We start from the raw sequence: 13,908 nt of genomic DNA, 5'->3' as shown, positions 1-13,908 counted from the left end.
TTGTATTCTAATTGTTTAACGTTTAACTGATTGCAAAATGAGTGACTGTTGTGGTATGCAATTAAAACACGACAGATGCATAAATGGGATACGTTTGCATATGAGATTATAAGTCACTTATAAATACGTGTCTTAGTCCATTCGGGCTGCTGTAACAAAAATACCACAGACTGGGTGGCTCGACAATAAACATTTATTTCTGACAGTTCTGGAGGCTGGGAAGTCCAAGATCAAGGCGCTGACAGATGCTGTGTCTGGTGAGGGCTCATTTCTTAGTTCATAGATGGCCGTCTTCCCCTTGTGTCCTCACGTGGCAGAAGGGGTGCCATGAGGGAGCTCCCTGGGTCCCTTTTACAGAGCACTAATCCCATTCATGAGCGCTCCACCCTCATGACCTGATCATCTCCCACAGGTCCCACCTCCTAACCACGTTGGGGATTAGAATTTCAACATAGGATTTGGGGGGGACACAAACGTGCAGTTCTTTGCAATATGTCTCCCGCCCCCAGCCCCGCCTGCTGGGAAGTAACTCTGTTAACAATTCGAGTCTCTTCTGCTAAGATTTCCCCGTACCCTTAGTACCATTCTTCTTATTTTCCTTTCTGCCCTGTCTGTTGAAGAATGTAAGTTCCCAGGTTCAGAAATTTAGTTCACCACTAAGGTCAGCTCTCTTTTAGAGAAATGCGTTGTCCCGTGGACCCTTGATTTCCTTATTGCAAGTAATCTGTGTTTTTTGTAGAAAATGTAGGAAGTACGTTTAAGTAAAAGAAGAGGGAACGGCACACGATAGGATTTCAGTTTCCACACTGCTGACACAGGGAGGGGCTGCTTGCCGGAGTCCACTGTGCCAGCTCCCTCGAGTCCACCAGACCCAGCCTGGTAGCCACAGCTGAGGCACGAACCTGACCTCTTGTTCATGGAGCAGCAGGAGCCGCTCCTCCACTGCCGGGGATGGCAGCCCGAGGGAGGTCTCTCCCCCACCGCAGGAAGTGGTCTGTCCTAAGTTGTCACCACCAGGGATGCCAGCTTGCCCAAAGCCCCTGCCCGAGAAGGACCAGTTACTAGTTCTGATGGTGATGCCGTCTGGCGCAACGCTGAGAGCGGGAGCTGAGGCTCGAGATGCTGCCTATAGGTACCGTGGTTGAGATGCTCTTTAAAAGTCCCGTGATAGGGTGAGGGGATGCAGAGACCTGGGCTTTGGGGGCAGACAGCAAGAATTTGAATCCTGTTGCTTCCACTTCTTGGCCTTGGGCTTGTTCCTTTCATCTCTCTGCAACTCACTTTCTTTGTCTGCAGAATGGGAAGAGGAGGAGGAGTGGTAATTGGGCTTGTAAGTGCTGAAGAGCTGAGATCTACTATTATGATCCATTCTTGATCATTAGAATAAAGCTATTTGTATATAAAATCGGCCACGAGGGTTTTGTTTTCACAAGCAGATGGTGGATGTCTTATGCTAAATAATGAGAAGCAGCGGTTTGCTGAAGCAGGAGAGTTTTGTCTGAGGTTCCTTTTATGTCCTGATGGATGCAGTGAAGGAAGGGGACTCAGGCGTAGTTACCAAGCGCCTGCTGTGTACCCTGGCCCTGAGCGTGGCTCCCCAGACGTGTTACCTCACTTGATCCGCCCACCCAGGGGATACACGATGTGGCATCATTCTCTGGATCCTCATCTCACTCTGACGCAGGGACAGGTTGAGGGACTTGTCCAAGGTGCTTCTCTTGGAGAGTGGGAGCAGAGCTGGACCGCAAGTGGCCTCTGGTCCCTGCCTGCCTCCCTCCGCCCTTCCGTGCTCCTCCTGCCTGTGTCTGAAACACATCATCTGCCTGTTGTGTTTCGGGGCGGCATTTGAGTGGCGTGTTCCTGCTCTTTGCAGCCCCGTGGACCCAGGCTCTTGAAGGCAGAATTTTGCAGCAGATGGGGAGGTGTAATTGATGGAGGGAGGGAGAGACAAACTTGTGAGGATGACTTCAAAGAAGGCTCCAATGCCTAGCAAAAGCAGAAAGTTGGTCTGTATCTTCTCTGGATTTCAAGAGGTTCCTTTAGGAAATAAATTGAGTGTTTCTTTTAGAAGAATCCCATGGTTTCCAGCTGAGCCAGGTGGCGTGTGAGACCTGCGGACTGTGATCTGCCGTGATGACAGATGTAAATCGATGCTGGCCTCCCGGTGGATAGCTTATGGCCCTGCAGCTGGTGGCACGAGGCTCAGATGAATGGCTTTAATTCAGGCTCAGGCACAGAATAACTCAGAAGTGGCTGTTACCTAATTTTAATGCATTATCTCCATTCCAGATTATTTTTAATAAAATCATGGGAAAGTATATAACTCCCCAGTTTTCCACGCACATGCTCACCCCTGCTCCAGGCTCTCCCTGGCAGACATGCAGGATGGGGAGGAAGCGTCGGAGGTGGGGGACCTGAGTCTTCCGTGTTCTAGCGGGGGGGCGGATCCTGAACCTCTGTTTCCTCGTTGGTGGAACGACGGTACATCTCCCGCCTTCAAGGCACAGTCAGCATGACGTGACTATGGCAGGGGTGAGGGAAGAGGTCAACATTAGCTCTTCTCACTCCTGCACCTCTCATTCTCGACTCGCCCACCGTTAAAGAACGGAGGTCTGAGGTCTCCTGGTGGGATGCACACAGTGGGCAGCAGACCCCTGCTCCCTACTCTGGGCCTTCTTCTCCAGGGCTTTTCCCCATGGCATGCATGCCTTTCCTGGTTGCCGTCCCTCTGTGGCAGACGGTGGCTCTTTGCTCTTTGCCAGCCTTAACACACACCATCTCAGAGGGGCCAAGGGGACAAAGTTGGTCAGACTCTCCCCGAGCTTTTGGTGGCTCGTAATGCAGAGCTGCTATACTGTGGAGCCCGGGGGGTGGGAAGGCTTGGGTGGCACTCGGGGGCTGCGCTGAGTCCTGGTCAGAGAGAGAGGGGCAGGACTGAGGGCCCTGGGACCCCAGCCATGGGGACGTGAGGCCCCACCCACCACGTGGGATCCGTGTTCCACGTTGAGGATGGGCGGCACCCCAAGCCTGTGGTGGTTCCCAAGGGTGGGGTGTTGTCTAGCCACAGAAAGGGGTGAAGCAGTGATGTGCCTCTCTCTGACAGTCCCGCTTCTGGACCGGCCCTCCTCTCCTCACTGCGTCCCTGGGTCTCACTCTCCAGCTGTGGAGGCCAGAGTAGGCACTGACCTTGGGGTGCAAGGCCGGCCTCTGCGAATTACCGATGTGTGATCAACGATCGTGCATGGATCCACTCGGAGCCTCGGTTCCCTCTGGACAGTGGATGTGAAACAGGGTCACAGACACAGGAGCGCCTGCAGCTGTAGTCCACAGTGGGCTTCTGTGCAGTGTTAGGAACGTTGCTTTGGAAAGACAGAAATGTGGTGGGAGCACTTCCTTCCTGACAGCTTTTTAATAACTTGGACGTGTCATTTGCATACCTCAGACCACACCTCTTCTAAGTGTGCAAGTCAGTGATTTTGAGTAAGTTTGCCGAGTGTGAAACTGTCTACACAGTGTAGGTCTAGAGCAGGCCCACCACCCTCCTGAGATCTCTGTGCGCACTCACAGTTAATCTCCACTCCCACCTCCGGGCAGCCGCTCGTCTCCTTTCTGCCTCTGTGGATTTGCCTGGTCTGAATGTCGCATAGAAATGGAATCCGACAACGTGTGGTCCTTTGTCACTCTCTTTCAGTTAGCGTAAAGTTTTCAAGGCTCATCCATGTGCTGGCATGTATCACTGCTTCATCCCTTTTGGTGGCTAAATAATATTCCGCTGTATGGATATGCCACATTTTATTTTTCTGTCTCTCCATCAGTTGATGGACATTTGGGTGGTTTTCAGTTTTTGGCTGTTAAGAATAACCTAGGGATGGAATTGCTGAATTTTATGTTTAACTTTTTAAGAAATTGCCAAACTGGTTTCCAATGTGGCTAGACCATTTTACATTCCTACCAGCAATATCTGACTGTTCCATTTCTCTACGTCCTTGAGGACAGTTGTTATTGTCTGTCTTCTTGATTGCAGCCATCCTAGTGGGTGCACCCTAGTGGATATGAAGCAGTATCTCGTTGTGGTTTTAATTGGTGCTTTAATGGGGAATACTTCTAAATAAGTTTGGGCAAGCTTGGGTTAGACAGAGTTATAGAGGTGTCTTTACTGCAGGACTTCTCAGCGCCTTTAATATTCAAAAGAGCATTGGGAAGCTCCAAGGAGGGCTATGTGTGCAGCCTTTCCTCAGATGCGGTCCCAGTGTGACCTGGGACTCAGGGTGTTGTGAAGGATTGGTGTTCTTTGGGAAGCATTAGCCCAGGACTGGAGTTAGGAAGCCACCACCAAGTCCCATCTGCTGCCTGTTTTTGTAAATAAAGTTTGATTGGAAGACAGCCACACCCATTTGTTTACAAATGGTCTCTGGAGGCTTTTGTGTTGCATAGAGTCAAGTAGTTGGGACAGAGACCAGATGCCTTGCAAAGCCTAAAATAGTTGCGATCTGGCCCTTTACAGAACCTTTGCTGACCCCTGACCTAGAGTGCCGGGTGCACTTCTCCTTCAGATGCAAGGAGGGACTGGCGCGCAGGGTGCAAGTGGGGACCGAGGAAGCACTTTGTGAGGCCTAGTATTGTTTGTGTTGGTGCTGAAGGCTTGAAGGTGGAATTTTGACGGCTTGGGAGAATTGCAGAGGATATTCCTGGCGGAGAGCACAGCGGGAATGAGCCCTGGACAGTTGAGACGTGCAGGTCTGTTTGGGGACCTGTGGGGATGTCTGTGTGGCCTGGAAGGAGGATTTCTGCAGTGATTGAGGAAAGTGGAGCGTAACCCAGACCCCTCATGACAACTTAGGTCCCTAGTTGTGTCCCTTGAGTGACACGTGTCCGGTCCATCCTCCCCAAGGCTGGGCAGGGGGGCCAAGCTCTGCCTCTGAAGTCAGACAGATGTGGCTTCAGGCTCCGCCTCTGCCTTCCTGGGCATTTTACTTCCCTAAGCCACAGTTTTCCCACCTGTAAAATGGGAATAATAGTGGCCTTCACCCCAGGAGTAGGCATGAAGGAAATGCTGGCTGTCACTGCCCTTGTTGTCGTTATCTTGACATTCCTGGAGGGGAAGCTCCCTGAGGGCGCAACACCCTGCTTTACTGTCACTGTCCTTAGGGTACTCAGCATGTAGTTAGCACCCCGTAGGACCGGCTGAATGAATGCATGACGCCAAGGCCTGGATTTGTTGCCGAGGAGGGCCCTGCCCTGACTCCCCAGCTTGGTTCAGGACTTCTGCTATGGGCACTGCAGGAGCAGGCCCCACACGTGGGGAGAGTCGGGGCTGCGCCTCTTCCTTCCTGGAGAGGTGAGAGCAGAACCCGAGGCCGAGGGATTCTGGAGGGGGCAGGGAAGGCACGTTTGTTTGGTGATGGGCCCTCTTTGTTTGTTTGTTGCTTTGGGAGACCAGAAAGGAGGGCCGAGCAAGGCTATTTATTGCCCAGCCTCTTGGCGCTGGCGCGGAGGGTGGTCTCTGCAGCCAGGGCAGCACCCTCCTCTGCGGCAGTTTGGAGAAAGGTGATGTGTTCGCTGGCTGTGTGCTGGACGTTAAGATGAGGCCTCCCCAGGCTGGCAGGGAGCCGTTCCCACCCAGCCTCTGGGCTCTCTGCCGGTGGTGGGAGAGAGGGGTCTGCCCCATCTCTGCCCTCTCTGGTCCAGCCATTCCTGGCCCTGGACGCTGGAGTGTTTGGAGGGGAAGCTCCAGTTCTGAGGCTGTTTCCTTCTCTCCAGACTCAGCCCCTCTGTGTGGGTGAAATGATGGCGATGCCTGAGGAACGGGTTTGGGGTTCCAGCCACTGCCCTCTGGCTGTGAAGGACGGAGGAGAAGCCTCAGGCAGGAAGCATCCTCTCTCCGGGGTCAGTTTCTAGTGAGGCAGTGGGATGTGTGGGCATCAGAAGAACCTGGTTTTAAGTCCCAAGCTGGGCAAGTTGCTTCCCCTCTCTGGGCCTCAGTTTCCCCACCTGTAAAATGGGTGTAATAATGCCTTTGCAGTGCAGACAGATGTGAGGGCTCTTGGGCGGTGCCTGCCGCAGTCCTCTCCGCTGCCAGCTGCTTTTAAGCTCACCTCTCGGTCCCCCCACCACCAGCTACCCCTGTCTCTGACCCATCAGAGCCAAACTTTCCAAAAAAGCCTCCTCACCAGGGTCTCACCTCCCATCCGCTCCCCTCCCCCACCTTCTGAAGTCTGCGGGGAGCAGGGAGCAGCTCTCCTTGCCTCACCCACCCCTGCAGGTCTCAAATCCTGCAGCCGCTCTCCCTGCCCGCTGCGCCCTGCTGCCCTTGGCAGATGGCTGCCCCGCTTCTGGAAGCCCTCTCTCTCCGTCTCCCTGTCTCTGCCTTAGGGGAGCCTCCTTCTCCTCTTGTCTCCCTGCCCTTCTGCCCACCCTCTCCACCTCCTTCAAGGGCCCCTCCCTTCCTCTCTCTGCCCTTTCAGTGCTGGGGTTCCGAGGCCCCCACTTTCCCGCTCTCTGCAGGCAGCCTCGTGCTCTCACGGGGCACCCCGATGGCCAAGGGCTCAGGTCTTAACCCTCTCCCTGCATCTCTTTTCTGAGCTTTGCACCCCGAGACCCAGTTGCCTCTGGGCGTTGCAGCTGTGGGGTCCCCCAAACACCTCAGAGTCATCTCGTCTAAGAGATTTTATCCTCCACCGCCTCCTCGTCTACCCCACTTGCAGGTCATTCCTGCTCAGCTGATGAGCCCGCATTCATCCAGGTAGGAACCTGGGTGTCAGCCTAGACTTCCCTCCTCCCTGCTACCCACCACCCCCAGGCAGTCACCTGCTCTCAAACCTACCCGTTCCCCTCCAGGGCCATTCTCCTTCCTTGGTCCTCACCCTCCTGGTTTATTGTCCAAATCAAGGCAAAATTCTCTGCACTGGACGCCCTGCCCTGTTCCACCCTTACCGTCCATTCTTCCCGCTGCAGCCAGAGGGTTTTCTGAAACGTGTATCTGATGGGGTCTCGCCGTTGTTTAAGATTCTTCTGGGCCTCCGTCGCCCTCGGGATGCAGCCCTAGCTCCTCAGCAAGGCTCACAGTCCGACCTTTACTTCCTCTCCAGCCTCGTCCTCAGTGCCACTTCTCACCTGCCCCTTGGTGCCCCTCCCTGGCCTCGCTGAGCCTTTGCTCCAGCCTCCTGGCTTTTGCCCTTGATGGCCTGTCTGCCCCAAATCCACCCCCCACCCCACCCCCACATCCTGACATTGGCCAGATCCCAGTGAGGGTCCTGGCTTATCTCTGTATGACCCTCTCCACACCCTGCTCTGTGCCTCATCAGCCTTCCCTATTAGAACACAGCTCTTTAGGACCCCCAGGTGTACACAGTACCTGGCACACTGAAGACGCTTTCGTAAGGATTACATGAGTAGATTAATAAATGCATGAAGGACACCTGTTGTATACTCCTTTACTTAGCACACAAAGACACGGAGACAGCTTTGGGGTGCGCATTTACCACAGCTTTCACTTACGAACAGGTGACTTTAGTGCGATGGGGGGATCTAGGAGAGAGCGTTGAGGCTGGAAATGTGGGCTCTGGAGCCAGGAGCCCTGAGTTCAGATCCCAGCCCTGTCGCTTGCTCCTGGTATGACTTTGAGCAAGTCTCTTAACCTCTCTGCACCTCAGTTTCCCCGTCTTTGAAGTGATGGTAAGAATTGTCCCTCCCTCGAGGACTGTTGAGAGTTAGATGAGTTTGTACTTAAAACCTGTAGAAGAGAGCTGTCATCGTTCCCATTTTACAGATGAGGAAGAGGAAGCTGTGGCTTAGAGAGGTGATGTCCCTTACCCAGGGTCACACAGCTGGTAAGGAGCAGAGCTCGGATTTCAGCCCAGCCCATCTCTGTCTTTGCCAACAACTAGGAAGCAGAGGCATTATGCCTGAGATTTCTGCCTCTTGGTGGAAATCTCCAGAAATATTCTACTCTTATGGCCAGAAAAAGATGCTTCATGAAGAATCTGCCCTCATGCCTGGCTCATAGTAGGTGCATAGTAATACTTGAGTAAATGAGTAATATTTCCTCAATGCCTTGGAGGCCCCTCTGGTCTTCAATATTCCCGCTCTCTGAACGGTGTCGGGAGGTCTGTTTCTGGCCCTTTTTGGCCAGGGTGTTGGCAGCAACCTCCTCCTTATTCAGACCTTTCTTCTGTCCCAGCGCTTCATGGGGGAGAGTCATTAAGAGAGCTTTTTCCCAGGAAGAGCTGTGCCTTCTCCAAGTCTCCGAGTGGAGTGTCCCAGCCCCCAGGCTCTCAAAGGCTGCCCTTGTGGGGTTCAGAACAGCCCCACGGCCCTGCAGGCTGAGAACCCGGCCCCCGAGTCCCCTCCTTAAGGAACTCGAGGTCCATTGCTAGTCAGAGTCAGCGTGGGTAAAACCTAAAGAAAATAGTTTGAGGATGTTTTCCAACAGTGTCTGGTGGGACAAAAGAGCAATTCATCCTGCGTAGCTTTTAGTGATCTGCTTCCCATTCTGAGAATTAGATTGTTCAATTAAGCAAGAGGGTGCTGAAGCAGCCTGCATGACTCAAAAGTTTGCAGCCTCCGGAGTGGGGAAGTGAGGGGGCCCGAGAGCTGGGAGAGCCTGCTCCGGGGGGCTCAGCCCCTTCTTTCTCCCTCTGTCCCCGTGCGGTTTCCAGTTGTCAGATTCCCCGTTCAGAAAACAACTACGTCAACCAGAAGGCATGTGTGTTACCCCCTGCTAGCCGGGGACCTGGTGTGAGTGTTTCTTTCGTGAAAAATTCAGTCCAGAACGGACTGGGGCACGGCACACCCAGGTCGGTCCCACCTGCCACGGCCACTCTCTCTCCTGCTCTGCTCTGTCCCTTCTCATTCACCAGCTGATGGGCATTTGGGACGCTTTGGGGGGCAGTTTGTAAGGTGATAGGTATTGGTTGGTTCCGAGGCTCTTAATCTGGAGACAAGGGAGTCGGTGAGCATCCTGAAATTCCTTCAAAATTCTGGGAGTGAGTCGGTGCATCAAGGCATCTCTCTGGGGAGAAAGTCCATCTCTTCAGTAACTTCTCAGAGGATCCCTGACTCCCTCCCCAAGTCCTCGCCAAAAAGAAAAAAAGGTTAAAAACGATTCAGGTGGAGTTTGTAGGTCATTCCTCATTGCCAGGAAACTCTGCTTCTCTGGTGCTCCAGCTGTATGGTGCCTAAGCAGTCCTTGGGGAATCGTGGCACAATGCACCGTCCTGGGGGCCACCCCAGAGATTCGGACTCAGCGGGTCCGGGATGGGCACAGGGATTTTTGTGTTTTTGGCAAGTATCCCACAAGGACCGTGCTCTGGGGCCCGCCACTCTGTTATAATAATAGAAACTCTTGAAGGGTTCATTTAATAAGGTCTGTAGTTTTAAAACGAATTACAGCCAGATACGCTAAGACATCAGAAGCAGATAAAGTAACCGTTGTTATAACTATGCGGCTGCCTCCTTTCTTTCTCGAATAGCTTGCACTTCTTTTTTGTCCATCTTATCCTAGTGGGGGCAAGAGCCAAACCATGTGCGTCTGTTTATCCTCAGTATCAAGATAGTGCCCGGCACACAGCAGGTGCTCCATAAATGTGTATGTAAGTGGACGCTCCCACTTCTCCTGGCCATAGTTCTGAGGGCTGGTTTCCTTTTGCATAAATCCATGGCTGCACACAGCCTGATTTTGTTTGGGGGCCTGTCTGGTTTCTCCGGCGGGGTTTGGGGCTGGAGGGAGCCTGCAGACCAGTACTAATTGGTGTCATTGAGTAATTAATGCAGAATCAGGCCCCGAGCGGATTCCCAGGGAGACAGACACTGAGGGAGGCTTTCTTGCTTGGTGGGATGGGAGCTGCTCTCTCAAAGGATGTTCCCAGAGTGCTGAGGCGACTGGCGTGGTCTGGGGGGGTGGCTTGGCAGCTGGAGTGGGGTTCGTGGAGCAGCTTTGGAGCGAGTTTGTGTTGGTGCCATGGTTCTGCACAATATGGAGCGTGGCGAGTTTGACTTTAAAGAAACACAATCCCCAGGCGTGGGTCCTGGGAGCCAGGCCTGTGTCAGCTGAAGAATTTATGGGTTGAGGGAAGGCCGTGGCTGGAATGTTGGCTCGTGCACCCGGGGGTCCCCGCTCTCCTGTGCCCGGGGCCATCTGAGACACCCCTCCCCTCAGCATGCTGATCAAGGCTCCATGATGTCCCTCTGGGACCACTCCTGCTTGTGTCTTCTGATCCCCGTGCTCCAGTGTTCTCCAGGTATCCTGCGCTCTGCTTTCTGGATTTTTCTTGTGCTATTCTCTTGACCTAAACCAGTCTTTACCCTTCCGCTCCCTTGGCTAAATGCCATCATCTTTCAAGGTTTGGCTCAAACATCCCTTCTTCCAGGCAGCTTTCCCTGGTCCTCTGTAGCGGTCAGGACAGGTCGGGTTATGCTGCAGTAACAAAAGCCCCCAAAGATCGGAGGAGCTTAAAGCAACAAAGTATATTTCTTGCTCACACAGCATCTCGGACACAGGGTGGCGGAGGGCTTACATGTTCACTCAGGAACTCAGCCTTCTAGAGGCTGCATCTTGACCCAGCCCTTTGTCAGGACAGGAATGATAAAACAAAAGAGAACATGGTGATCCACACCACCCAGCTCTGAAAGCTTCTGTCTGAAGTGACGAGTCCTGTGGCCACCGTCGAGTTCAGCAGGCCAGGGACATATAGTCTCCCCTGAGGGAGGCCCTGGACTGTCTGTGGACAGCCCTGCCGTCTCCCAATACCCCCAAGGTAGGCCAGGGGCTTCTTGGTCTTCCCAACGCCCTGTGCTTCCTCCGTCACAGCCTTGACCACGCCAGATGGTAAACCATCTCCAACTGGCCTGTCTCTCCCCCGGGGAGCGAGTCCATGAAGGCAGGGGGCTGGGATTGTTCCTCTCTGCGGCCCACGCGCCCGCCCCTGGGTTGGCTCAGAGAAGACGCTTTGGGGGTGTGCGGAGGAGGGAGTGGGCCGTCCCTGCCCCTCTGCAGCACCAGCTCTGCCTCTGCCCGCGGTGGGGATCGAGGTGGGCCGTCTGCAGCTGCCCTGACTCTCGGCCCTCCCTTCTGCAGGCGCCGGGTCCTGGCCATCTCGGATGGGATCGAGCACATCGGGAACCTCCGCTGGGAGCTGGCCTTGTGTCTCCTGGCTGCCTGGACCATCTGCTACTTCTGTATCTGGAAGGGGACCAAGTCCACGGGGAAGGTAGGAGGTGATCTTCAAGCAATGAGCCACGGCCGGGGAGGGTGCAAGTTGTCCTTGCTTGAGCTCACTGGAGGCCCGGAGAGTGCGGGGTTCACATGGCAAAGGCTGGCTCTTAAGTCGGGAGGGAGGAGAAGCACTGGGCTGGGAGGCCCCTCAGGAGCCCAGTCCACCACTTGTTGGCCGCACACCTCAGGGCTGCTCTGTTCTACCTTCTGAGCCTCCGTTTGCATCTGTGAAACAGCAAAGCCGTATCCCATCTTCTTCCTGAGCTGAGAGTCGCACAAGGAAAGGGGAGTTAAAGTGCTTTGAAACCCGGCAGGTGCTAAACTACCTCCGTGTAGTTTTTTAGAGTTCAGATGTACGCTCGAGGAGTGTGCGAGGCCAGGTGATGCTGCTGGCCTCCACTGACAGACCCTGCGGTCTCTCTCGCTTGGCATCTATAGAGGGAAAGGCAGCCACTTCCATCTTGTTGTTTTGCTGGGCCACCTGCACCATGCGGCCTCTAGGGCCAGCACCTCATCAGTGGAAGAGAAATGGAAGGAGTCGGCCAGCTTTTAACTGCCCTGGCCTGGAAGTTACTATGGCTCTTCCACTCAAAGGCCGCTGGCCAGGACCTGAGGCCCAACCTCACCTAACTGCAAGGGAGGCTTGGAAACGTAGGGGAGCCCAGGGTCGTCTGGGGAGCATGGCCATCTGTGCCACAAGGATGGATACAGAGGTTATAGCTCATGGCCACGTCCAGCCCACTCATGTGTTCTATTTTAAAAAAGACAGGGGCGGGGAAGAATTGGTTGCCAACATTTAGAAATCAGGAGATTTCACGTAGAAAAATGAAATATGATTCTGGCTTCCCTTGGGAAGTTGAAACATTTGGCAGCACTGGACCCCCATACCTACATGGCAGCATTTGGCTGAGCTGAGCAGCGGCCACCTCCTTCCAAGGGTACTCTGGGTGGCCACAGTCCCCACCATTCCCTATTGCCACTGATCCTGTGGCTGAATGTCAGTGCTGTTAGTTTCCTCACTTGTGCTTCTTGTTTATTCTCATGGAAGAGAGGAAAATAAAGCTTTTCTTATGCCCGGGTCACCCTGACCACGTCTCTTCTTGCCTGCCTGCTTCTGGTAGGCAGTTGCTCATAAACTTTATTCTAAGCTATTGGTTAGGGCAGGGGCTAGAGATAAAAACTCCAAGGAAACAGAAGTTAACAACTCTGGGTCCTTTTACAGAAGATGGTGTCCTTGGCTCCCACAGTGGCAGGTGGGATCAAGAGGAAACTACTAGAACGTTGGAGGTGGTGGAGCTGCAGGAGGGAAGTTAGGGGAGCAGAGAAGAGAGTTCAACAAGCGCTATGCCATGGGCTACAAGGAGGCTGGGGACGTACTGAAAAGTCATCATCACTGTGCCTGGGGACCAGAGAAGGTGGAACAGAGACTCTCGTGTCCCTTTAGCCAAGACAGTTTTGCCGATCTTTGCTTTCTCTGGGTTGAACCATAAACACAATAGAATTTTCCTGGTTTTCCAAATATAAAAATTATTGCAGTCTTGGTATACTTCTTCAGACACACACACGTGGCTCCTGTTGCCCTCCCTGCTGCCTCTTCCACCTATAGAGGAGAAGACCGTGACTGCAGGGGAGGACCAGGCCTGGAGTCAGGATTCACATCTCAGGGCCGTCACACACTAGCTGTGACCTTGGGCACATGACTTAACTTCTCTGAGCCTCAGTTTCCTCTTCTGCAAAACGGGGGTTGATAATTTCGCTCGCCTCACAGGTGTTTGAAGGAGGAAATGCAAGGATGCCTGTTCAGCACATTAGCAGAGCATGTAATGAGTAGTAAGTACTGAGTAGTGGTGATTTTTTAGAAACCTCATTATAAAGATGAAATTTACTCACTCCAGAAGTAGTTTCTGAGTATTTACTCCATACCTCGCATTATTCAGTGGACATCTAGAGGTGATTAAAGCATGGCTTCTGCCCTACCCAGGTAACGTGTGTGAGAGCACTTTGTGAACCGTAAGGAGATGGGAGGAGGGGCAGGGTTGGCGTTGTTCTTCCGTCTGCTCTACTTATGCCTTCTTGGGTAGCCAAGGCTGTGGCCGCGGGGCTTGGCCGGGTGGCGTTGTGTGTGGTTGCGGCGAGGCTGCTGGGATGGGGTTTTGGCGCGTGCACACGTGTCAGTTGTCTGTGTGCACATGTGGCCTTGCACACCTGGGCCCAGGACGTAGGCCGTGGCGAAATTTGGTTCCACTCAGCCCTCAGGAGGAAGCTCGATCGCATGGTGGGGCCACTGGCCGTTGGCTGGGCCGTGGAGCCTGTGTGTCAGAACTCTAATGCAGGGACCGGGTTTCCCGGAAGGAGGGGCAGGCTGCGTCCTTGGGCATTTGGAAGAGGCGTGCGGGGAGTCAGGGCAGAGTGTGCACCCATGGCCTCTGCTCGCTCGACCCCCACCTGGGGTCTTTCATCTGCACAATCATGTCAGATCCTGCAGGCTGGGGAGACCTGCCTCTCCTTTCTAGCAGAGACCCTGAGGCTGGAGGTTGCCTAGACTGGCCAGAGTTGTGTGGCCACTTTGCTCCTCAGCGTGGACCCAGAGCTACTCCCACCTTGCCTGTCCTTGGACTCGATTAAAATTTAGAGCATTGTGGTGTCTTGAGTGACGTCCTTTCCCACCTCCTTCCTGAGCCTACTCTTTCTCACCT

The 13,908-nt window shown here is 53.8% G+C and overlaps 1 protein-coding gene across 1 annotated transcript in view; it reads left to right on the top strand.

Moving 5' to 3' along the window:
• The window catches only part of SLC6A11 (solute carrier family 6 member 11), a 121,763-nt gene that overhangs the window by 17,016 nt on the left and 90,839 nt on the right, over nucleotides 1-13,908 (top strand). Inside the window, exon 5 of the mRNA XM_070576501.1 lies at nucleotides 11,075-11,207. Within this exon, the coding sequence (XP_070432602.1) occupies nucleotides 11,075-11,207 (133 nt within the window). The remainder of the gene's footprint in view (nucleotides 1-11,074; nucleotides 11,208-13,908) is intronic.

Source organism: Equus przewalskii, chromosome 15 (genome assembly GCF_037783145.1).
Source record: "Equus przewalskii isolate Varuska chromosome 15, EquPr2, whole genome shotgun sequence".
Lineage (NCBI taxonomy): Eukaryota > Metazoa > Chordata > Mammalia > Perissodactyla > Equidae > Equus > Equus przewalskii.
This window is presented reverse-complemented; position numbering and strand designations above follow the sequence as displayed.